The following is a 23807-nucleotide window of genomic DNA, read 5'->3' on the forward strand; positions in this document are numbered from 1 at the left end:
TTTAGTAGAGACGGGGTTTCACCATGTTGGTCGGGTTGGTCTTGAAATCCGGACCTCAGATGATCCGCCAGCCTCGACCTCCCAAAGTGTCGGGATTACAGGCGTGAGCCACTGCACACGGCACCAATGGGTTTTAAGCCTGCTCCACCCAACTCCCAAAACCTAATCTTTAGTCCATTTTGAGAAGACTTAGAAACTAAAAAGAGCCTGGGGAAACCGTGACCCTTTGATTTGTGTCTAAGAATAATTTCTCAAAGAAATACTCAGAGCAGTAGGTTTGGATATTTCCCACATGTAATAAGAACCCAACTCAGAAGATACCAAGTTATAAGCAACAACTGCTACACAAGGACCAACAAACTGCTCATTTTCAAGAACAAATCATGTTGCCTAAATACTCGCCTATCCTGAAATGCTTCTAAGATAAGTTAAGGGATTGCTCCCACTCATACAGCAAACCACCAGTGCTGGTTAGTAAGCTCTCCACATCAATCTACTCTCCACAGTTGCGATGCTGGGGCTGAGACTCAAAGGACACTTCGTTTCAGTCAGTTAGGTTCTGCAGCAGGGACACTGGAGGGAGACTGGAAGGCAGAAGGGACAAAAGGACTGCATCCTTCCTGTGGGCTTGCTGTCCTGGCAGTGCTGCCCCAGCAACAGATACCTGGCAGCAGCAACTGGTTCCAGTTTCCAGCTTCATTCCACATTCCCAGAACTAGTATCGTGCACCCTCAGAGGTAGAGGCAACACCCTCTCCTCAAAGGAATGGTCCCAGTTCGAAAAGGTCCCTCCTCTGAACTCCTGCAGCAGCTGGATGGGGCCGCCTCTTCAGAGATCTGAACCCTAGTTGCTCAGGGCCCAAGCTCTGATCTTCCAGATTTTGATAGCCCCAGCTTCTTGCCTTTGTACTTCTAGCCTTAGGGGTGGAGCCACTTCCTGTACTTATCAACTATGTTATCTCAGTGTTCCTTCTGAAATCTATTTAATCGATTTCCTACACTGAATTTTCTGTTCAAATAATTAAGTATGGTTTCTGATTTCCTGACAGGACTCTAACTAATACACCACCAAATCTACTACAGTTGAGTACTGGGACAACATGATAATCAAAGCTAAAAGATATCCAATACCAAGACCAAATACAGTTCATTTAGTCCATGAGGTACAGCCCATGTGATGAGACTCAGTCTACAGACCACTTACAAATCCTCCTGGATTGTCCCATTTCAGATTTTGGTGTCTTTTTTTTTTTTTTACATTAAGAATTTAACCTATGCCAAAATTGACATTTGTATTTATTTTTTAACATAATTTCAACTTTTATGTTAGATTCAGGGGATACATGTTCAGACTGGTTACTAGAGTATACTGCGTGATGCTGAGGTATGAGGTACAACTGATCTCCTCACCCAGGCACTGAGCATAGTACCCAACAGCTTTTCAGCCCCTGCCCTCCTCCCTACTCCCCTCTCTATCAGTCTCCAGTGTCTGTTGTTGCCATCCTATGTCCATGAGCACCCACTGTTTAGCTCCCGACAGTTCATTTCTTAACTAGAGACAGAGACACTCCTTACTTACCATATCCAGCAATGACTCCCCAACTGTAAGCAAACGACTTCACACTCTAACACATGCCAGCTCTAAAGTAGACTGGCAACTGAACAGGGCCCAGGAAAGAATGCTAGTAGGGAAAAAGGCACTAATAAAATCAACAACATCTGTGGGAAAATTCACCCAATAAAGTCAAAATCCCATTTAGTAAACTCCATAGAAAGGTAAGATCAAACACTTAGGCCTAGAGTTTATGTTTTTGCTTTTGTTCAAGACATAAATTGTAAAGTTACAGAAGTTTCACGCTATAAATTGCTGTGACAGATCAAAATATTTTCACAATTCTGCTAGGAAAGAAAATCTACTTCAGACCAGAGGACAGATGAATTTTGTCATCTATAAATTGTCTTGCTGTGCTAAAAGGAAATTTAGAGACTTTCTATGTAAATGTAACCCTAAATTAGACCTAAAATCTTAACTGGCAATTGGCAACTCTGGCTGCAAAAAAAAAAAAACCCGTATCACTTAGAAAATTAAGTACAAGCAAAAACCAGGCAAACATGCACAGAGATCATTGATCTCCCCAAGTGTCATGCATGTGGGAGGTGGAGAAAGTATATGGCTGTGACAGACACTCTGGTTGCCTGCCCAATACCCATTCTCCTTCCTTGGCAAGAGAACACTGGGTATTGGGGCCAACTCAAAGACAACATCTCCCCTGAACATGGAGGCAGCCAACGAGAGACTGAAAGCAGCTACTGGGTGGGACTTCTAAGAAGTCTTCTTTTGTCCAACCTATCCCACTTCTCATTTCTGCTGCCTGAATCGTGGGTGTGATGTCTGTAGCATATCCAGCATCGATCTCTGACCATAAGATGATGATGGAGAGGGAAACCATACCTAATGGTAGAATAAATAGGTAAAAGGATTCAAAAAATTACTTGCTACACAAAGAGACACGACTTCTCAAGGAAAAGACAATCAACAGATGCCAACCTCAAGATGACAAAGGTGTAGGAATTATCGATGACTCTAAAACAGCTATAATAACAATGCTCCATGAGGTTCCTCTAAGGTCTGAATTGTGCGACTCTTCCCCAAAAACTACTCATTCATGTATTGAAGCCTAACCCTCAATGTGTCTGTACTTGAAAAACAGGGCCTATAAAAAGGTAATAAAGTTATGTGAGGTCAAAGAGCAGAGCCTTAATCCAACAGGACTGTTGCCCTTATGAGAAGACAAAGAGACACAAGGGTTCTCTCCCTCCCTTTCCTCACGTGCACACAAAAAAGGCCACGTGAGCACTCAGAGAGAAGGCGGTGTCTGCAAGCCACCAAGAGAGCTCACAGAAACAGAATCTGCCAGCACTTTGAAGTGGAACTTCTAGACTCCAAAACTATGAGAAAATACATTTCTGTTGTTTAAAGCTGGCCTGTGGTATTTTGTTATAGTGGCCCCAGCTAACTAATAAAGCAGGTAAACAATATGAGAAAGAAACCTGGAACTTCAAGAATGAAGGAAAAGCAAGAGAAATGGCAATGTCTGGATAAATCTATAGACTACTTTTTTCTTCTTAAGAGCTATAAAATATGAATGATGGGTATGTGTATAAATTAGAATATTGGTGGGGTTTTCCAAGTATGTATATGTAAAACCTCAATATAAAGAAGAAAGGCTAAAGGACTCGAATCTATATGGTGGTAAGGTTTCCATACCACCCTTGTGGTAAAATGTGACTGTGAAAAGTTAAGTATATATACTGTAATACCCAGAACCACCACCAAAAAAACCCACATAAAGAAATGTGGTCCAACACTCAATAGACACACTGGAAAAGAAAACTAAATGTGTATGCAACTAACAGAGTCTCAAAATAAATGAAGCAAAAACTGATCAAACTAAAAGGAGACAGACAAATCCAAAATTATTTTTAGAGAATTCACCCCTCTCTCAGTAACTGATAGAACAAGTAGGATAAAGAAAACACGTACAGGCTGGGCGCGGTGGCTCACGCCTGTAATCCCAGCACTTTGGGAGGCCAAGGCAGGCAGATCACCTGAGGTCAGGAGTTCCAGACCAGCCTGGTCAACATGGCGAAACTCTGTCTCTACTAAAAATACAAAAATTAGCCAGGCATAGTGGCGGGCACCTATAATCCTAGCTACTTGGGAGGCTGAGGCAGGAGAATCGCTGGAACCTGGGAGGTGGAGGTTGCAGTGAGCCGAGATCATACCATTGCACTCCTCTAGCCTGGGCAACAAAGCAAGACCCCATCTCAAAAAAAAAAAAAAAAAGACATGGACAAATTAAACTAGAAAACAATAACAAAAAGGTATATGGAAAATCCCCAAATATTTAGAAACTAAACAAAGGAAATCTCCAAAGAAATTAGAAAATAGTTTAAATCAAATGAAAATTAAAATGTAACATTAAAATTTGAGGGATAGCCAGGCATGGTGGCTCACGCCTATAATCCCAGCACTTTGGGAGGCCGAGGCAGGCAGATCACGAGGTCACGTGATCGAGACCGGCCTGACCAACATGGTGAAACCCCATCTCAACTAAAAATACAAAAATTAGCTGGGCGTGGTGGTGTGTGCCTGTAATCCCAGCTACTCGGGAGGCTGAGGCAGGAGAACTGCTTGAACCCAGGAAGCAGAGGTTGCAGTGAGACAAGATCGCGCCACTGCACTCCAGTCTGGTGACAGACCGAGACTCCGTCTCCAAAAAAAAAAATTTGAGGGATGAAGCTAAAGCAGGGCTTAGAAGGAAATTTACAGCATTAAAGGCTTATCTATACCACAGAGATAAGCCTATAGGCCTCAAGTTCTGAGAGTTAAATAAAATTATACATGTTAAAGCAACTACATAGTAGGTGCTCAATAAAATATATATGAATAAAAAACAAATGAACAAAGAAATGAAAGAAAAACAAACAGGCGATAAACAGACAAAATTCCAAGTCAAGTAAACACAAAGGATTGAAGCATATTCCTGGATAGCTTTTTCAACTCAATATAGCAACTAAGACTCTATTCACTTGCCCTGTGGGGCAGTCAAGAGCAGGAACTAGAAAGCTGCTAGAGCTCTGATCTAAACCTAGTTCACACCTTTTATTGCACCACAATGTTATGTGTAACACTGGCACTTCCTCTTTATTAAGCAGGTTCACCCACTCCAAAAAGCAAGGAGCAGTTTTTCTCACGCTCGCTCACATTTGTTTACAGTCCAATCTAATGTCACCGGAATCCCTACGCTGGTTTGTGGCCAGCACTTGCCAGAAGTCTAGTCACAAAGAGGCTCATAGAACATGACACAATGACTCTAGGTTGCTTCACACACTCAGGTTTCTTCATTTTCCTGTAAAAATAAATTTCTACACAGGTGACTCCCCTCACATTGACAAGCACAAAGAGCCGGAAGTGAGAGAGAAAGGGGAGGCGAACCAATGCTTATTCACTGAGCACCTACTGTCAGCCAAGGCACTTTACACTCATTGGTTCATTCCACTTTCTCAACAATTTGTGAGGAAGTCACAACCATCCAAAAGCACAAAAAAAGAAAGGGAAAAGAAAATCCGGGCCTTTCCATGCCACCACCTCAAAATAGAGATCAGGACGTCTACCCCATCAGCCATTCCGCTCTGCAGGAATGGCTACAGAAAATTTACCCAATTAACACTGGGGCTCAGGCTTTCTCAAGTCCCCACCGTCTCTCATCAAGAAACTCCTGACCAGGCAAGGGACCATGCAGAGCTCCAATTTCCAAGCTCCTAGGACCAAAAATAAATCTATGTACATTTGTGCTTCTAAATTAGTAGCTTACAATGCTTACCACTTTGTTGTGATGAATGATGCAAGACCTTTAAACCACAAGGGACAGGAAACGAGTGCTGCCTTTGTGACTTAACCACACCTACATTTCCCATTTAAGACAGCAAGAGAACATTTTTGACTACTTCCTGCAAGATTAGTTGCTTCTGAAATATGATTCCAGAATATCCCAACTTGTCTCTGGTATATTTTATCAGCTGACAAACATTTGATCACACGTGCATGCTCTTAGTTAACATAAATGTGGTCATCACCAGAAGCCAGTGTTCTTCAGCAGCTGCTCCTGCAAAACAGCATCTCTCTGATATATTAAGAGTCTGGAGTGGTGAATGTAAGAGTTACCGAAAAAATTTTAAGCTGAAGTTGAAATATTTTCTTTGTGCAGCCCAGTGGACTAACACATGTTCTTTGTAGTCTACTGTCCTAGACCACTAGGGGGTATCTGATAGGACATGCAGTTCCCCAGATGGTGGATACTATTTAACAGCATTAACCAGAGGAGCTTGGAAGGGTTTGTTGTTGTTGTTGTTGTTGTTGTTTTATTTTATTTTAGAGACAGAGTCTTTCTCTGTCGCCCAGGCTGGAGTGCAATGGCATGATCATCGGCCACCGTGGCCTCCAACTCCTGGGCTCAAGCAGTCCTCCTGCCTCAGCCTCCAGAGTAGCTGTGACTACAGGCATGCACCATTTTTTCTATTTTTTGTACAGACTGAGTTTTGCTATGTTGTCCAGGCTGGTCTCAAACTCCTGGGCTCAAGTGATCCTCCCACCTAGGTACCCACAAGGAGCTGGAATTACAGGTGCACACTACCATGTCTGGCTAATTGTTTTTTAAGTTTTTGTAGAGACAGGGTCTCATTACGTAGGCAGGGCTGGTCTCAAACTCCTGCCCTCAAGTGATCCTCCTGCCTCAGCCTCCCAAAGTGCTGGGATTACAGGAATGAGCCATGGCACTTGGCCTGTTGTTTTATTTTTCAAAGGCATAAAGGCATTGTATGTGTTACATTTAAAAAAGAATAAATCATGAAAAATTAGAAAGCCTCATTTCGGATGATAATCACATGATCAATGAAAAAAATTCCCACTGTTTCAAGTGGTCAGCCAGAACAACTGACAACTGTGACATTAGATAACAGATGCCTAGCATGCAGGTAAACATCTGCAGATGGGCTAAAGGCCTTTAGACTGTCCAGGGGCCATGCCACCTATCTCCACAGTCACAACCACAGTCTAAAGGCAGTAACATCTTCTATTATTCCTCTTTGCTATTTGTCATCACTATGACCACGTACTGAGTGCCTAATACATCTAGATGCTGTGCCAGCTATTTTACATACACGATTTCCTTGAACCCTAACCATCTTGCAAGAGAGGTATTAAGTACGTCCATTTGGCAAGAGGAAATGTGATCAGCATATAACCTGACCAAAAGTAAACACAGCTAGCCTAAAGCAAAAAAGAAATTTAAATTATCTACACCACTGCTCCTTCTATTGGTATAATGATCTGCAGAAGTGTGTGTTTAATACTAATAATCAGGCCGGGCGCGGTGGCTCAAGCCTGTAATCCCAGCACTTTGGGAGGCTGAGACAGGCAGATCACAAGGTCAGGAGTTCGAGACCATCCTGGCTAACACGGTGAAACCCCGTCTCTACTAAAAAATACAAAAAGCTAGCCGGGCGAGGTGGCTGGCGCCTGTAGTCCCAGCTACTCGGGAGGCTGAGGCAGGAGAATGGTGTAAACCCGGGAGACGGACCTTGCAGTGAGCTGAGATCCGGCCACTGCACTCCAGCCCGGGCAACAGAGCGAGACTCCGTCTCAAAAAAAAAAAAATACTAATAATCTGCTAGTATATATTTTCTCTTTTTTTTTTTTTTAGACAGTCTCACTCTGTCACCTAGGCTGGAGTCCAGCGGCGTGATCTTGGCTCTCTGCAACATCTGCCACCAGGGTTCAGGAGAATCTCCTGCCTCAGCCTCCCAAGTAGCTGGGATTACAGGTGCCTGCCACCACGCCCAGCTAATTTTTGTATTTTTAGTAGAGACAGGGTTTCACCTTCTCTGCCAGGCTGGTCTTGAACTCCTGACCTCGTGATCCACCCACCTTGGCCTCCTAAAGCACTGGGATTACAGGCATGAGCCACCACACCCGGCCTTGTACTGTTTTTTAAAAAGCATTTTCATATTAACCATTTCCTCGGTTTATTCTCGCAACAAGCTTGAGAGATATGAAGGAATATGTACACTAGATATAGAAAAATTAGGCATAGTCCCAGAACCAAAAAGATATGCCTATTTAGCATGTAAGAAAGATATTTTGGCACAAGTAACTTTTCCTTCAAGATCTCATTTCAAAAACACAATTACCTAAAGTTGGCAACTTCACCAAAAACAGCATCTCCTGTGTGTAATACAATTTCTGATATATGAACGTACTACCTATAACCTGACACCGTAGCAATTTGTAACTTATTCCACAATTACAAAAATTATCTTTGGGAACAAAAGAACAAATGTTTAAACTTGGAAAATAAAATTCTCAAAAGAAATTTGCATATTTATTTATTTTAATTTTCAATAGAGACAGAGTTCAGCAAATGGAACCAGTGATTGGTACCAAGAGACACAGAGTCTCACTATGTTCCCAGCCTGGAGAGCAGTGGCCAGCCACAGCGTGACCACTGCACACAGCAGTTCTGAGCTCCTGGGCTCAAGTGATTCTCCTGCCTCAGCCTCCCATGTAGCTGGGACTATAGGTACATACTATCACATCTAGGTCCTGTTTAGAATTTTTAAAACTCACAAAACCGCAGGAATGGAAAAGCCTTTGGAGTTCCAGTCCAACCTTTTCTCTGCAGTGGAGTCTCTCCTCTCCACCCTCCTCCATTTGGTACATTTATGGGGAAAGAGTATTCACTAACACCACCACCAGCCGAACACTTAGAGCGTGCCAAGCGTTCTAAATATGTTAGTTCATTATTTCAATTAACGTATCAGTAACTATTATCTTCATTCTCAGTTTACAAATGAGGAAATAGAAGCTTCCACAGGCTAAGTACCTTACCCAAGTACCCCTAGGTAGCAACTACAAAACCAGGATCCAAACATAGGTCTGTGCGATTCTCCGCATGGCTTCCATTTGACAGAACCTCCCTCATGCACTGGTTTTACAACACAAGGACCACCTAATCTGAAATTGCTCTTATAAATACTGTGCAAAGAAGTAGGAGCTATAACCAAACTGAGTAAAATCTGCAGGCACTCTCTTAAGTATGGTAAAGTACCTAGGGCTAGATCACCTAGTTTGTAATCTCATAGCATAAATATACAAATTATACGAATCAGGTTTAGTTTATTAGGAAACTACTCTGATCCTACAATGTAAAATATAGCTTCTTTGCCTCCTTCATCACTGCCTGCTCACTGTGTGAATGCGATGCAGTCACCTACTGGGACTACGATGGGTATGCTTCTGCTAAGAAAAGCTGCCGCTTTTACTTTCCCCATATATGGATGCTGCCACTATTTTCCTGGCATGCTGAATCTCCACCTTCCCTTCCTCTTTTCCCCACCCTGTGGCACAAAGAACATATTGTACAGGAAATATACTCTCTTCCTGCAAGCAAGAAAAATGGGTTTGAGAAACATATGGGGGGAAAAAACAAACCGTTTCCCATTCTGTTTTTTAAAAATATAATAAAAAGTGCAAAAGCAATTATCTCTGGGGTGTGGGATTATGAATAATTTATCTTCCTTACATTTTTCTATATCTTCTCCTAGATTTAAAAATGAACACCTTTTTCTTAACAGGTATTTATTAATTTATTTAGGAAATTTTCAAATACATACAAATGGAGTAAGAACATAATGAACCCCAAGTTCCTATGAACTAATTCCAACATCAATCACCAACACATGGGCAGCCTGTTTCTTCTCTACACCAACCCACTTCCCTTCTACCCCCACTGGGTTATTTAAGCAAATCCCAGATGTCATATCATTTTATCCAATAAATACTTCAGTTTGTATCTCTAAAATAAGGGCTATTTAAAAAATTAAAAACATTAACACAAATGCATTAAAATATAAAAAATTAGTAATACATATTACTTTTAAAATTTTAAAAAGTCTTAACAAAATACTTAAAAGAGAAAAAAAAGGAAATGCTCAATGGCATTATTGCCTAAACAGCTTACATGACTCAGCTTCACTGAAAAGGTCCAGATGCATGGCTGTCCCTTAGGCCACTAGAATAACTCGCAAAATGATCGTATCTAATTATCAGTGTTTAAGGAGTTTACCTGTTGAGAACTGCTTCCTTGTCTCCAAGACGACTTTTAATTTTACTTGTCAGATAGTCCAAAAAGAGCGTCCAGATATCCAAACAAGAGAAGTAACCTTCATGAGTAGGCTATGGTACAAAAAAAATCCAGACAATGAAATTATTTAATGCTATTATTCCTTAGAAACACACAAATGCTGGCGTTTAATTCCAGCAGAATGATGACACCATAAGCCTAGATTCCCCAGTTTGTAATCAAAACTGGTGGATTTTAGTCGGTCTATAACACTGGGCCCTCCTGAACCTAACAAGACAAGAGTACCATGGAACACATAAGGGAGATACTGTGCAGGATAAACTGAGTTATAAAATAAGTCAAACAAAAATCTATCTTAAAATCTCAGACTGTCAAGCCTGTAATCCCAGCATGTTGGGAGGCTGAAGCTGGCAGATCACAAGGTCAGGAGATTGAGACCATCCTGGCTAACACAGTGAAACCCTGTCTCTATTACAAATACAAAAAATTAGCCGGGCATGATGCGGGCGCCTATAGTCCCAGCTACTCGGGAGGCTGAGACAGGAGAATGGCGTGAACCCAGGAGGCGGAGCTTGCAGTGAGCCGACATAGTGCCACTGCACTCCAGCCTGGGCAACAGAGTGAGACTCTGTCTCTAAAAAAAAAAAAAAAAAATCTGAGATGGTGGAGAGGGCTCTTACAGATTATCTAGTTTAAATCTATTTTCAAGAGAAAGAAACTGAGATTCAGAGATGTAAGCTGTTTAAGGCTAGAGTTAAAAACAGGTCCCTTTACCCCCAGCCAATGCTCTTTCCACTACAAACCATTATGAAAGCAAAAATCAGTTTCAGTGGCTTCAAAGGTGACAGGTTCACACACTGGAATGTAAGGAAAGTAACACTTGCAGTCTTCCTATAGAACAGACTGAAAATGAACTCATTAAGTCTGACCCTCAGGGCATTATCCCATTTGCAAAAGCAGGGGTGTCAAACTTGCTAATAGCAACCTCTAACCAGGTGCTAATGTGGAGGAACAAAGTGAGAAGTCTTTGTAGGATCCTAGTAGCACAATGAAGACCACTGCACTAGTTAATTTTCTCAAGGGCTCTGAGATTCTATTTCATGCAAAGTCCAGGCAACACAATCTCCAACACCAATCCTTCCCCTGTGCATTCCGGTTCAACCTGTGGCTCCAACCCCTGATATCCCACTCAAATGCTCACTACCTGAAAGACTCCTTTGGTTTTGCTAGTGGCTGTCTCATTGGACCACATATTTGGTGACAAGATCAAATACGAAAATAAACAATAACATCACCTTCTTCGATCAGTTTCTTTCTACTACTGATCCACATGGAAATCTAGACGTTTACAAGGGCATACATGGAAGTGCCCAAGAAATAAACTAACATTGGGTGGTGGTATCCAGTGGGAGTTCTCCGTACCTAAGCTGAAGTCTGAGACAGAGTAAGTATAACTTAGCTGGGTGCAGTGGCTCATGCCTGTAATTCCAGCATTATGGGAGGCCAAGGCGGGTAGACTGTTTGAGACCAGGACTTCGAGACCAGCCTGGGCAACATAGTGAGGCCCAGTGTGTATATTTTAGAAAAAAATATTAAAATATATGAAAAAAAAAAGAAAAGAAACGAAAAAGTGGAATTTAAAAAGCCAGGCAAACTCCCAACTTCACAACCCAAAGGGTAGCTCTGGAACTAGACAGGACCAACTTCAGAAAACAAAATGACCAAGTCCTGTCTCCACCTCATACTTGGCAATACTGACAATATCCATGACATGAAGTGAACCAGGAGAATAACTAGGAAAAACAATGAATAAGCCACATGGAAATGATATGGCAGCCAGACAGAGTGGCTTGTGCCTATACTTCCAGCACTTTGGGAGGCCCAGGTGGGTCGATCTCTTGAGATCAGGAGTTCGAGACCACCCTGACCAACATGGTGTAAACTCTCTCTCTACTAAAAATACAAAAATTAGCCAGGCATGGCGATGCATGCCTGTGATCCCAGCTACTAGGGAGGCCAGGGCAGGAAAATCGCTTGAACCCAGGAGGTGGAGGTTACAGTGAGCTGAGATCGTGCCATTGCACTCCAGCCTGGGCAACAGAGCAAGACCCTGTCTCAAAAAAAGGAGAAAGAAATGATAATGAACAGTCCTTGGACAGGCCACCAGACTTGCCCATCCAAGAGACATACTTCTTGTCCTGGGTTCAACTTGCTGAGCTTCCCTCAAGTCAATCACCAAGGTTATCCCTCCTTGGTTCAAAACTATCCACCAGCCCCCTCAAAAGAGCACAGTTCATCAGATGCATAAGGTAGAGCCTTTGAGAAAGGCTACCACATAAATCCAAGTATTATAGCTCCGTCAGAGTACTTTATAATTATACATGTAAACTTCATGCATGTGAATTGAGGATTTGCTATATGCTCAAGGCTGGGGAAAAGGTGAGCAGACACCCCTGTATAACCTGAAGCACCACCTTTCACATCCATTCCTGCAGGCCCCACTGTGAGGGCTTGTGCACTGCCCACAGTATGCCCATGACCTGGCCTCTGATAGTTCCTGTGGACATGGTTCATTCCGGTCATCAAGATGATGGGCTGGCTCCACTTCTGAAGTCACCTAACTTTTCAAAACCTTCATAGACCCATTTTTTAAATGGACCTAGACTCTAATTTACTTTTCAGATTCCAGGGCTAACTGATCTCTGAAAATCCAGGCAGGTTTCTTTAAGAAACTAATCACACCACTCTTATCTTCCAAGTGGTTTATGCTGTTTAGTTTTCATTTGCATTGGTCTATGTGATCTTCCTACGAGTCCTGGAAAGTGGACAAATATTTTGCATCTTCCTCTTTTACAGATAAAGAACCCAAGGCTCAGAAGTCAAGTCGAGTCATGTCTTGCCCAAGGTAATAAGACAATTAAGGAACAAAATCAGAACTAGAAAGTGGATCTTTGCCAGGCATGGTGGTTCACGCCTGCAATCGCAGCACTTTGAGAGGCTGAATCGGGTGGATCACCTGAGGTCAGGAATTCGAGACCAGCCTGGTCAACATGGTGAAACCCTATCCCTACTAAAAATACAAAATATTAGCCAGGCGTGGTGGCACATGGCCGTAACACCAGTTACTCAGGAGGCCGAGGCAGGAGAATTGCTTGAACCCAGGAGGCAGAGGCTGCAGTGAGTCAAGATCACTACATCTCACTCCAGCCTGGGCGACAAGAAACAAAACTCTGTCTCAAAAAGAAAAAAAAAAGAAGAAGAAGGTGTATCTTATCTTAAGGCTCTTGGTCCACAGCCCTTCCCCACAGGGTATACCATCTCAGGCACGGTTTCAGGAAGAATGGGCAAAATGAAAAACACAAGAACAAGAAGGAAGTGGTGAGGATGCAGTAAGCTTAGGAGCATTAAGACAGAGAGACATAGGATTATACACAGCCAAGAGGCTCAACGAGCAAGGCGAGGTAGGAGACAGCAGACACCTGCTGAGCACTGCAAAGAAAAATGCAGGAAAAGAAACAGAAAAGGAGAAATGGTTAAAGAAGATACTAGCACTATCTTCTGTCTTACGACTGTTCTTCAAATTATGTTTATCAGTACAGTCATGTACCATATAACAACATTTCCATCAATAATAGACTGCATGTATGACAGTGGCCCAATCAGATAATCCTGTATTTTTATTCTACCTTTTCTATGTTTAGACACAAATCCCTACCCTTGTGTTACAGCTGCCTACAGTATTCTACACAGTACAAATAGTAGAGTGGTACTCTACACAGTAACACACTGTACAGGTTTGTGGCCTGCACCACCTAGCCTACATGTGTGATGGGCTCTCCCATCTAGGCTTGCATTAAGTGCGCTCTGTGATGTCCACACAATGATGACATCACCTAACAACACATTCATCAGAACATATCCCTGTCAATTAAGGGACGCAACGCATGACTGTACTAAAATTTGTGAATTTTAGAAACAACAGACAAAAATAGTAAGTATATTCATATAACCCTCTAGACGAGAGAAAGACACATTTTCCCACATTACTTTTTAATAAAGCTATGATAGAGTAAGATCATACTTGTTAGTGAACAGATGAGAACTTAAAGCTGTCTCTTGAGATCATTTAATTTCTTATTCTTAAGTCTTATTCCAAAGACCTCCCCTACAAGCAGGCCTTGATCCTAGAGTGCACCTTGTCACCTTGTCACCATTCTACCTCCCCAGCAAAGGGCTGTCTACCCTGGTTTACCCACAGTAAGCTGGGACAGTGTACCTTTCAGGTTCCTGTCCCTCTACCTAGTGCTCAGAATCTGATTCTGTCTGGACCTCAAAGACACACCTACTCCCACAGGTGGCCAGCCTGCTCCCAGAAAGGAAGGCCCTCATACAGGAGACAGGAGAGCAGAAAGGAGCTCGTCTGATGATTGCAGGTAGAGAGAGGAGGACAGAAGCTTGTGGCTTGCTTCATGGGCACACTTTTTTCCCAATTACTTTCCCAATATATAAATATATAAAACCACCATTTTCAATTTGATGACACATAGGAGTCTACTGAAAGAATCATAAAAAATAAACAAGGGGAAAGACCTGAAGATGTCCATTGCAATCTATCTTCTTAGGTGAGGAAACTGAAATCTAAGTAAATTTAAGGTATCTCCAAGGACACAGAACTAATAGAAATAAGCAGACCTCAAACACAAAACTTTTGGGTCCAATCCAAAGAATCAGGCATAAGACATGCCTACTTTAAAAGATATTTCATTTTCTTCCATACTACACACACTAGAAGACCCCATTTTACATAGAGAGTGAAATGTCAAGACATTGTCATTCCATCTTCCCCAAGTAAGCCTCCTGTTTCTGGCCTCAGAACTGGCTCCTCAGCTGCCCCATTTCTGTTATGCTATTTAACACTCACTCAATATTCTCTCAAATCCTCCTTTTTCATGGTCTCCTTTAAAATTCCTCTGGATGTCTCAAAACTGTCCCATCTCTGACGCTTCTCACCTACATCCTCACCCTCCTGCAGCTACTTCAAGTTCTCCCAAGCACTAGTGAGCTCGGCACAGCTCTCCTCATGCTCTGCACGCACTTGCCCCTCTACCTGACACCTCTGAGCTTCTTCAAGTTTTGGCCTTCCCTCCCCTGCTCCCAGAACTGGCTCATCCTTACCACTGGGTACTCTTCTATTTTCACATGTCAAGACCTTCCTTGAGAAAGGACAGCTTTCACATCAAACCCCTGCTCCAAGTAATACACACAACCCTCCTAGCCTAGACCCTTGTCTCTCCTCTAGCCACATTAAGCTACAACACTAGTGGTTTAAAAAAAAAAAACTACTTCTAAAATCAAATGTCCTCAGCGACCCATTAGTTTCATCCCTGGTACATGCCAACAAAAAGAGCTACCTGTGTACATCCAAAAGCACATATAAGAATGCTCACTGCAAGATCAGCAAGCACTGGAAGCAGCCAAATCAGCAGGGGAGTGGACTTGCAAACAATGACTTAACAACAGTACAATGAAAATCAACACACGACTGCCACACACAACGCAAACGAAGCTCACAAACACGATGGCCAACAAAAACACAGATAAAACATACATTATGTGCTTTCATTCACAGAAGCTCCAAAACAGGCAAAACTAGTCTGTGGTATTAAGGTCAGGACTGGGGTTACTTCTGGGGAGAAAAGAGGGGAAGTGCTTAGAAAGGACATGAGGAGATTTCCTGGGTGCTGGCAACATTCTATTTCTTGACTTAGGTGATGGTTACATGCATATGTTGATTTGGGGAAAATTCATCTAACTACACATAAGATTTATGCACTTTTCTGTATATGTGTCATACTTTAATTTAAAAAAGCTTATTTTAAAAACACATGGCTGGGCACGGTAGCTCATACCTGTAATCCCGGCACTTTAGAAGGCCCAGACAGGAGGCTCACTTGAGGCCAGGTGTTCAAAATCAGCCTCATCAATGTAACAAGACCCAGTCACTACCAAAAACTTTAAAAACTAAAATAAAAACACACACCAACAGGCACAGGGGATAGGATGTGATAGAAATATCTAAAATTGTACTGTGGTGATGCCTGGACAGCTCTATGAATTCAATGAATATCACTGAATTATACAATTACATGAGTGAATTTCATGGTATACACAATTATACCTCAATAAAGCCACATATATAATTTTATATATTTTTATGTGTATGTGTGTGTGTATATATATACATACATACACACATACTAGAATGAGTAGGGTCACTAGAATGTAAGTAAACTCAAAGCAGGCAAACACTTTGCTTGTGAAGGTTATATGTCTAGCTCCTGGAATACAATAGGAACTCAAAAAACATTTGTTGAGGGGGAGAAAAAATTGGACACTACCAAAACTTAACTCTCAAGAGCTTCACTATATATAATCTTCTTGAAGGAGGTTTCAGTGACAGTTACAGAATAGAACTAAAGGCCCTAATTTCAGAGTTTTCCTGTCTTTTGCTTTGCTCACATAATAGTGGTCAAGAGCCCTGACTCTGGGTTCAGATCCCAGCTCCACCACTTACTAACTGTATGACTCTAAGCAAAGTTACTCTTTGTGCCTCAGACTCTTTACCTGTAAAAGAGAGATGACAATGGTAATAGAACCTACTTCACAGGGATGTTAGGGAGATTAAACCTGTGACTCTTCACATAATAAGCATTATATTAATGTTTGGAAAATAAAGCTGAAAGAAAAAGTTCTTTCTTCTCAAAGTAACAAGGTAATAAACCATTTTTCTGGAAGGGAAGGATGGCTTTGGTGCTTTACCTGATGAAATGTGTACTTGAACAAAAGTGTCAAAAACTCCACCACAGGGAACTGGGAGTAAGACTCGATTCTTCTTAGGTGAACACTCACAAAGAGCCGAAGAAAGTCGGTAAACTTCTCGATATAGCTAAATGAGACAAGACAAAAGGTGACAATAAGAAACCCAGCCACCTCCTTAGAACTTAAATTCAATCCAAAGTTCTTTCAGTACAGAACTATACGAATTTGTAATATATTTTCTTTTAAAAATATAAAGGCCTGCAACAATTACCTACAGGACAGGCAACCCTTCATTCCATTAACCACCTGAAACATAGCAGAAAAGCAACTTTAATCCTCAGACACTGTCTGCTAAAGCTTCTTATAATCTAGTGCGCTCATATTTACTAAGTCATTTGTGTTGTGACCCAATTAAAGTGAAGGGAAATCAAAAAGTTGATGGGCAGATCACTGTATTATTTCAATCTGGCAAGCCCAGAAGGCTGGTTTTCTTTCCGGGAGACCAAAATACTAAAATGAATGGTGCTAAAGACACAAAAACAAAACCAGGCTACAAATGGCATGGCATCCAGGTAAGATGTACTCAGGCTTGCAACCTAATGGCCATTTTTTCCCCCTTTGGTTCCTGGTGCTAATTAAACACAGCACATCCCAATACTCTAAAAGTGATTTCAAATATAAGGGAGGAAGGCTATTAGAGCTGGGCAAGCCTCAGGGACTTTAGTCTGATGCTTCCATTTTGCAGATGAAGCCCAGAGAGGTAAAGTGACCAGGCCAAAGTCACTTAGCCAACTCATAGCAGAACGGGACTATCATCCACTCCCAATCCAGTGCTCTTTCTTTTCACTTCACAGTGAATCCCCAACTCATTTGTATTCACAAAATCATTTCACAGAGGACTGTGGGTCACAGCTGCAAGGATAAGAGATCTCTGTTATTAAATACACAGCACATCATCACTCTCACATTTCAGAAACTGTCATTTGAAGCCCCTAAATACCAAAAGGTGATTAGAAAATGAGATGGCCATACTTTCATAAATCACATTTCAGAGACCAACACAAAAAGGTAAAGACATACTAGGCCTTAGCTGAAAATGAAATAACGGCTAAAAGCAATTCTGAAACTCATTACTGCAAAAGCTATTTTTCAAAACAAAGATATGTGAAATAATAAAAGGAGAGAAAACTACTACTTAGAAAAGCAAAACTGGCCCAGAAATAACATGTCCCATGTTGCTCCTGGGACCTATCTCCCTGAGGGTGGCCAGCCTGCCTGCCTGACCTCTATGTGGCCAAGCTTATTTGCAGCTTTTTAAAAAATACATATTAATTTGTTTTGATAAAGAGAACAGCTGTCTCTGTGGATCATGGGGCCAAGTACTCAAAAAACAGTAAGGCACTAAAATCAACTGTTTCTAGAGACAGGAACATACAAAGACACTTCTCTCTGGTGTCATCAATCACTAATACTCAAGAGTAGGAACTCCTTCCTCACTCACTTATGACAGTTTTACATGGATATATTCAAAGTCACCAGCCAGCTGACTGTTCTTTAGGAAGATGCATTCAATTCCCTACTACCCATTTAAAAAAAAAGCCATGGGCTAAATACAGAACAATCTCAATTTTACTTTAGTATCTAACCCAATTGTTTAAAAAATACAAACAAGGCTGTTCAGTAGCTAAAACTACAGATTTTATTTCACCTCATTTTCTTTCCCTTGCCCACCTTCTGGTACAGGTGCTAATGAACAGTAGAAAGTTAGGGGGAAAGGAAAGGCAGTAGAGGGAAAGAGAAGCCAAGGATCTGGTTAGCAGCTCCTAAACAACTGAGAATAGACTGAGCTGTTTAGAATTAGTGGTAGGGGACCCAGAGCCAGGAAGCAAGCACACAGCATTATTTATGTCACCTTTCTGCTCCCAGGCACCTCTCAGCTTTCACAGGGCAATAGGAAGCACAGGATTAAAATGTAAAACCAAGAGCACAAAAGTTACACGTAACATCAGTACATAGATAATCTATAATGACATTTCTATACCATCCACAAATGGAAGCCACAACAAAGTTGTCTGTGATTACATTATGACTGAAGTCAAAACAACTGGTATTTGATAACTGATACAGGCAGCTAGATTTTTAAATTAACATATGAGATATTGACATAAGACACACAGATCATAAAAAAAGAAAAATGAAGGTAATACAGCCTTTCTTTACCACAGACAGAAAGAATATGAAAGTGAATAATGATGCCTTTGAATTCATGTAGAAAGCTATCACCAAATAATTTTTAAGAACATATTACCATATCAGATTGTGTTCTTACAGAGAGCAAACATGACGGTTTTACAATAACCCAAACCAAAATAATCTTACGTACCAATTTTTTAATTTTAGAAAAATATTATAAAACTGTCCGATTTAAAAAGCACTAAAACTTTCAACTTTAGGTACTTGACTTTATATTCTGCTATGTACTCTAAGGGAAAGAAAATAGCTTAATAACAAAGGGCAATCTAAGGAAAACTGAGAATATTAGTAACTTTTGCTGCCATGTCATCTGTAAATATTTACTACTTCGATATAATTTATTGCTTGAAAGTCTCTAAACAGTCAATCTGATTGTTCATAAGTTTCCAACTTCCCTCTTGTTTTCATACAGCAGTAGTATCATGTTAACCAAAGTTGTAAGATACATAAATGACCTCATCTGCAAGAGACACAAATCATGAAATCCTGCCTCAGAGTACCATGATAGAATCATCTTTTAGAGTGCTTTTTAAAAAAACAAAGTAGGTCATTGTAGGCGCCAATCAAGAGGAAAATAACAAAGAAACGCAGTTGTGTGCTACATTAACCTGTGCACACATTAACATCCCTCCTATAGTTTGATGAAAACTTGCCATTGATGTAAAACTCACAATAACAATTCCTGTATACTGCAGGATGTTCACTTGGGAAAAGTCAAATAGTAAAAACCGACACCAAGTGAGAAAGGGCGATTATAACTCCTGTACCTCCACGGACCTCTTCTCCTGTTCTTGGCTACGGAGGAGCAGCAGTTTCAGTCCCTGCACCACCTCAGACCTGCAAGCAAATAGTAAGGAAAAGGGGGCAAGAGGAGTAGAAGGGAGGACAGGAGATGGATGGGGAGAAAAGACAACAAACCTACACAAGGCACAAGCACTTTTCAAACTCAGTCACTTCCCTTAACCACCCAAGCCCTTCCAGCTAATCTCAGACTTACTGGCACACACCTACCTTTCTGTTCCTCACCAGGAGCCCCATATTCTGAAATCAAAGAGGATTACAGATGCCATGCAGCACAGCATGGTAAACAGTCAGGGCCCTTTCTTGGGGCACACCAGCTCCACGCCTGGTTTCATTACCTCTCATCGAGCTCTTCTAGCCTGCTCTTCACTGTGTGGGCATTGTTATCCTTGGTGATTTTCTGCAGGAGGTAGAAAGTCTGCTGGAACATACGCAGTAAATACTCCTCAAATTCCATAGGCACACAGTTCTTGGACATGAGTTCATTGATGCAGGACATGGCCAGGACCCCAAGCCGGCCGCGCTCCTGACCCGAGACACAGTTCTGGCTGCTGCCGTTAACTGACGCCATCTTTCTGGCACGGATGTCACAGCCAAATCGCGCAAAGTGGAAGATGGTGGTAAGGAGGGATGGGGTGATGCTGGCAGATAGAGGAATCCAACTGAAGAGATGGGCCAGGCACTCCAAGGCCAGGGAACAGATATACTCACTCTCCACATCAAGGATGGGAATTGGCTGATTCAACAGTTTGGCTGAACTGGGACTCTGCAACAGGTTACTCAGTAAGTCACCTGAAAAATAGGAAAGGCTTTTAAGCTATCCGGCATAAATTTGATCCGGCATCAAATTTAATTACAAAGTAATTTGTAATTAAAGAATTACAAATAACTTTAAGTAATTCTCCTTCAAAAAAAAAAATATATATATATTTCACAGCTAATTAAACTGATATATATAAATAAATTAAAAAATAAAATCTATATGCTCAAAGTTAAACACTAATTAGGAAATTTTAACAGTACAGTACAAATAAGATAATTGATTATGATTCTTAGTGAGGGGGATCTGGATATAATCTTTAGAGTTTTGACTTAAATTTAGTTTTAGTGAGATTTGTACCACAGCGGTTTCCCAGGAGGTGTAAGGGAAGAGAAGATGGGATTATTCTCTGGCTGCAAAACCCCAGATCCACTCAAGTTGTTCTTTTCTTGCTAGTCTTCCCCCAAATCATGACCTTGCTTTTGAAAAGCATGATACATGACCGTTAAATAAATAAACAAATAAAAATCCCTAACAACACCACATACAAAGTTGGGCACCAAATGAATTAAAGACTTAAACCAAAGATAAAACTTTAAAGTTAACAGAAGAAAATATAAGAGTATTTGAAATATAAGAAAAGAGAGAAAAAGACTCCTTAAAACCACCAAAATGAAAACCTTAACAAAAAATACTGATGAATACAATATCAAAATTAAGAGTTTCTAATCAAGGCTGGGTGCAGTGGCTCATGTCTGTAATCCCAGCACTTTGGGAGGCCGAGGCGGGCGGATTACCTGAGGTCAGTAGTTCAAGACCAGCCTAACCAACATGGTGAAATGCTGTCTCTAGTGAAATACAAAGTTAGCCAGGCGTGGTGGTGCATGCCTGTAATCCCAGCTACTTGGGAGACTGAGGCAGAAGAACTGCTTGAACCCAGAAGGTGGAGGTTGCAGTGAGCTAAGATCACGCCATTGCACTCCAGCCTGGGCAACAAGAACAAAAATCCATCTCAAAAAATAAAAAATAAAAATAAAAATAGAGTTCCTAATCAACGAAAAACATTAATGGAAAGTTACCAGGCGGACAACAGACTGTGAGAAGATATTCACAATTTCTAACATCGAAAAGGACTAAAAGCTAAAATCTATTTTTAAAATGCTACACATCAGTAAACACAACAACCCCAGTACAAAAACAGACAGTTGATATGGAGAGACAATTTTCAGAGAAGAAATTCTAAAGCATATGAAGAGATTTCAAATTCCATTAGTAATCAGAAAAAGCAAATTAAAAGGAGTCTGAAAAAATGTTGGCAAATGCCAGACATCAAGTATAAAGAATGGACGCAGGAACCTTCACAAGGCGGTGCAGGAGGAAGGGCCATTCTGAGGAGGACCTGCACTCTGGAATCCTACTAAACATTCACATATCCTCTCGCCTGACCATTCTCCTGGTATGCTCCCAACACAACCCTCACACGGGTCCATGAGGGGACAGGCAGAGGTGCATGAAGGGGAGAGTTGGAGGCAGTCTGGCCTCCTCCTTGGCGGGAGAAGATAGGGAATGCAGAGGCAGATATCGTATCACACAGTGAGCAGATAGAGGACTAAGGCACAGATGGGCAACAGTTTGGAGAGACCTTAAAAAGATACAATTAAAAGAAAGAAACAGAATGACAGCTTCACTATACCACTTACATATTAAAATATATGGACACAAAACAGTAAGTTCTTACAAGAGCATGTTACCAAACAAAAGATAGAGGTTATCTACATTAAAATGGCTGTTGATTATGGGGAAGGGGGTCCACAAATTCAAAACTATTTTTAAAGGAATACTAAGATGCTCTTTTCCTTTTCCACTTTCATTATCTCCAAGTGTACAATGAAGCTTTCCAGAGGCTACATCACACGGGATATTGTAACAGATGAAATGCAGAAGCTGCCCTTCACTAAGCCACGTTAGAGATTTGCAAAACTGCAAAACAACACCACTCCTCTCAGTGAATTTTTCTGTTTGCTTTGAAACATGTAGTTATTTTTTATTAAAGTATATTATCTGTTAATATGTAATGGGTTCATCAGGTATTTTTAAATGAATTAATGACTATTTGCACATTCTTCTCAGTTTTTCTATCAACAGATATAACTTACAAAGTGTTTTGAGGACCTCAGTAATTTTTTAAGAGTCAAGGGACCCCAAGACCCAAAACTGGAGAAACATGGGGCTACTCTGTGAACCTGGACCAGTAGTGTAATCAGGGAACTTGTCAGAAGTACAAATCATCAGCCCCCAACCCACGCCTACTGGAGTAGAGCCTGAAGGGGTTGCGGCCCAGGAATCTGTGTTCTTATAAGCACTCCAAGTGATTCTTATGCTTGCTTGATTTTTGAAAGCACTAGACTAAAGGAAATCAAACAAAATGAAACAGGGAAAAAAGCTGTAAAATTACTTTAGAGAAGACAAAAGAAGAAAAATATTTAAAACTATAACAACAGGCCAGGAGCAGTGGCTCACATCTGTATTCCCAGCATTTTGGGAGGCTGAGGCAGGCAGATCACTCGAGCCCAGGAGTTCAAAACCAGCTTGGACAACATAGTGAGACCCCATCTCTACAAAAAATACAAACATTAGCCAGGCATGGTGGCGCATGCCTATAGGCGCAGCTATTCAGGAGGCTGAAGTGGGAGGATCGCTTGAGCCCAGGGAGGTCAAGGCTGCAGTGAGCTATGATTGTACCACTGTACTCCAGCCTGGGTGACAGAGCAAGACTCTGTCTTTAAAAAAAAGGAGAAAAAAAAAATATATATAATAAGAAGAAAAATTTCCTGAAATTTGATGTGACTCTACAACATGAAAAGGTTTATCCTGTTCCAAGAAAAAAATGATGAAGAGTGATCAATATTAAGAATGTTTAAAATGAGGAAGCAGTGTAGGCAGAAAAGTACAGATACAAAGGATAAAACACCTCAGTCAGACTTCTCCACAGTAACATTCACAGCCTGGGGACGTTCTCTCAAACATGCAAAACCTCAGGTAACTCCACAAATTCTTCTCAAGGAGGATACCAAACAAAGACACCACATGGATAAATAGATAAATCAAAATAAAGAATTAAGGAATGGAGAAGCTGTAGCAAAAGGACGCCCCAGCATAAATTACATAGAGACTCAAGACTAAACAGACGTAGGAATTACAGACGGTACGCTAGCTAACTTTCCCATTTTTCACAAGGAAGAAGTCCCAAAATACATGGTCTAAAATAAAACATGGTGGGGGGGAGGTGATACACAAAATTCAAACATGTAGTACAAAATTGATTTTTATCATTTTTTCTTAACCATACAGGTATCTTTTAGAAATTAATATTTCTTATAGAATTGTAGAAAAAGCACCTCAAGGTCAGCAATTCCTTAAGTTTAATACGTTGTTACATTTAAGTAAAACCTGGCCAGGCACGGTGGCTCA

The 23807-nt window shown here is 41.1% G+C and overlaps 1 protein-coding gene across 2 annotated transcripts in view; it reads right to left on the minus strand.

Moving 5' to 3' along the window:
- XPO6 (exportin 6) overlaps nt 1-23807 on the minus strand; it is a 117056-nt gene that overhangs the window by 39100 nt on the left and 54149 nt on the right. For both annotated transcript variants that reach the window (XM_011933464.1, XM_011933463.1), the window contains 3 exons: nt 19915-20368; nt 16523-16649; nt 9686-9795 (listed from right to left, as the gene is read on the minus strand). In XM_011933464.1, coding sequence (XP_011788854.1) covers nt 9686-9795; nt 16523-16649; nt 19915-20368 — 691 coding nt within the window. The remainder of the gene's footprint in view (nt 1-9685; nt 9796-16522; nt 16650-19914; nt 20369-23807) is intronic.

This window comes from Colobus angolensis, unplaced genomic scaffold, assembly GCF_000951035.1.
Source record: "Colobus angolensis palliatus isolate OR3802 unplaced genomic scaffold, Cang.pa_1.0 Scaffold128, whole genome shotgun sequence".
Classification (NCBI taxonomy): domain Eukaryota; kingdom Metazoa; phylum Chordata; class Mammalia; order Primates; family Cercopithecidae; genus Colobus; species Colobus angolensis.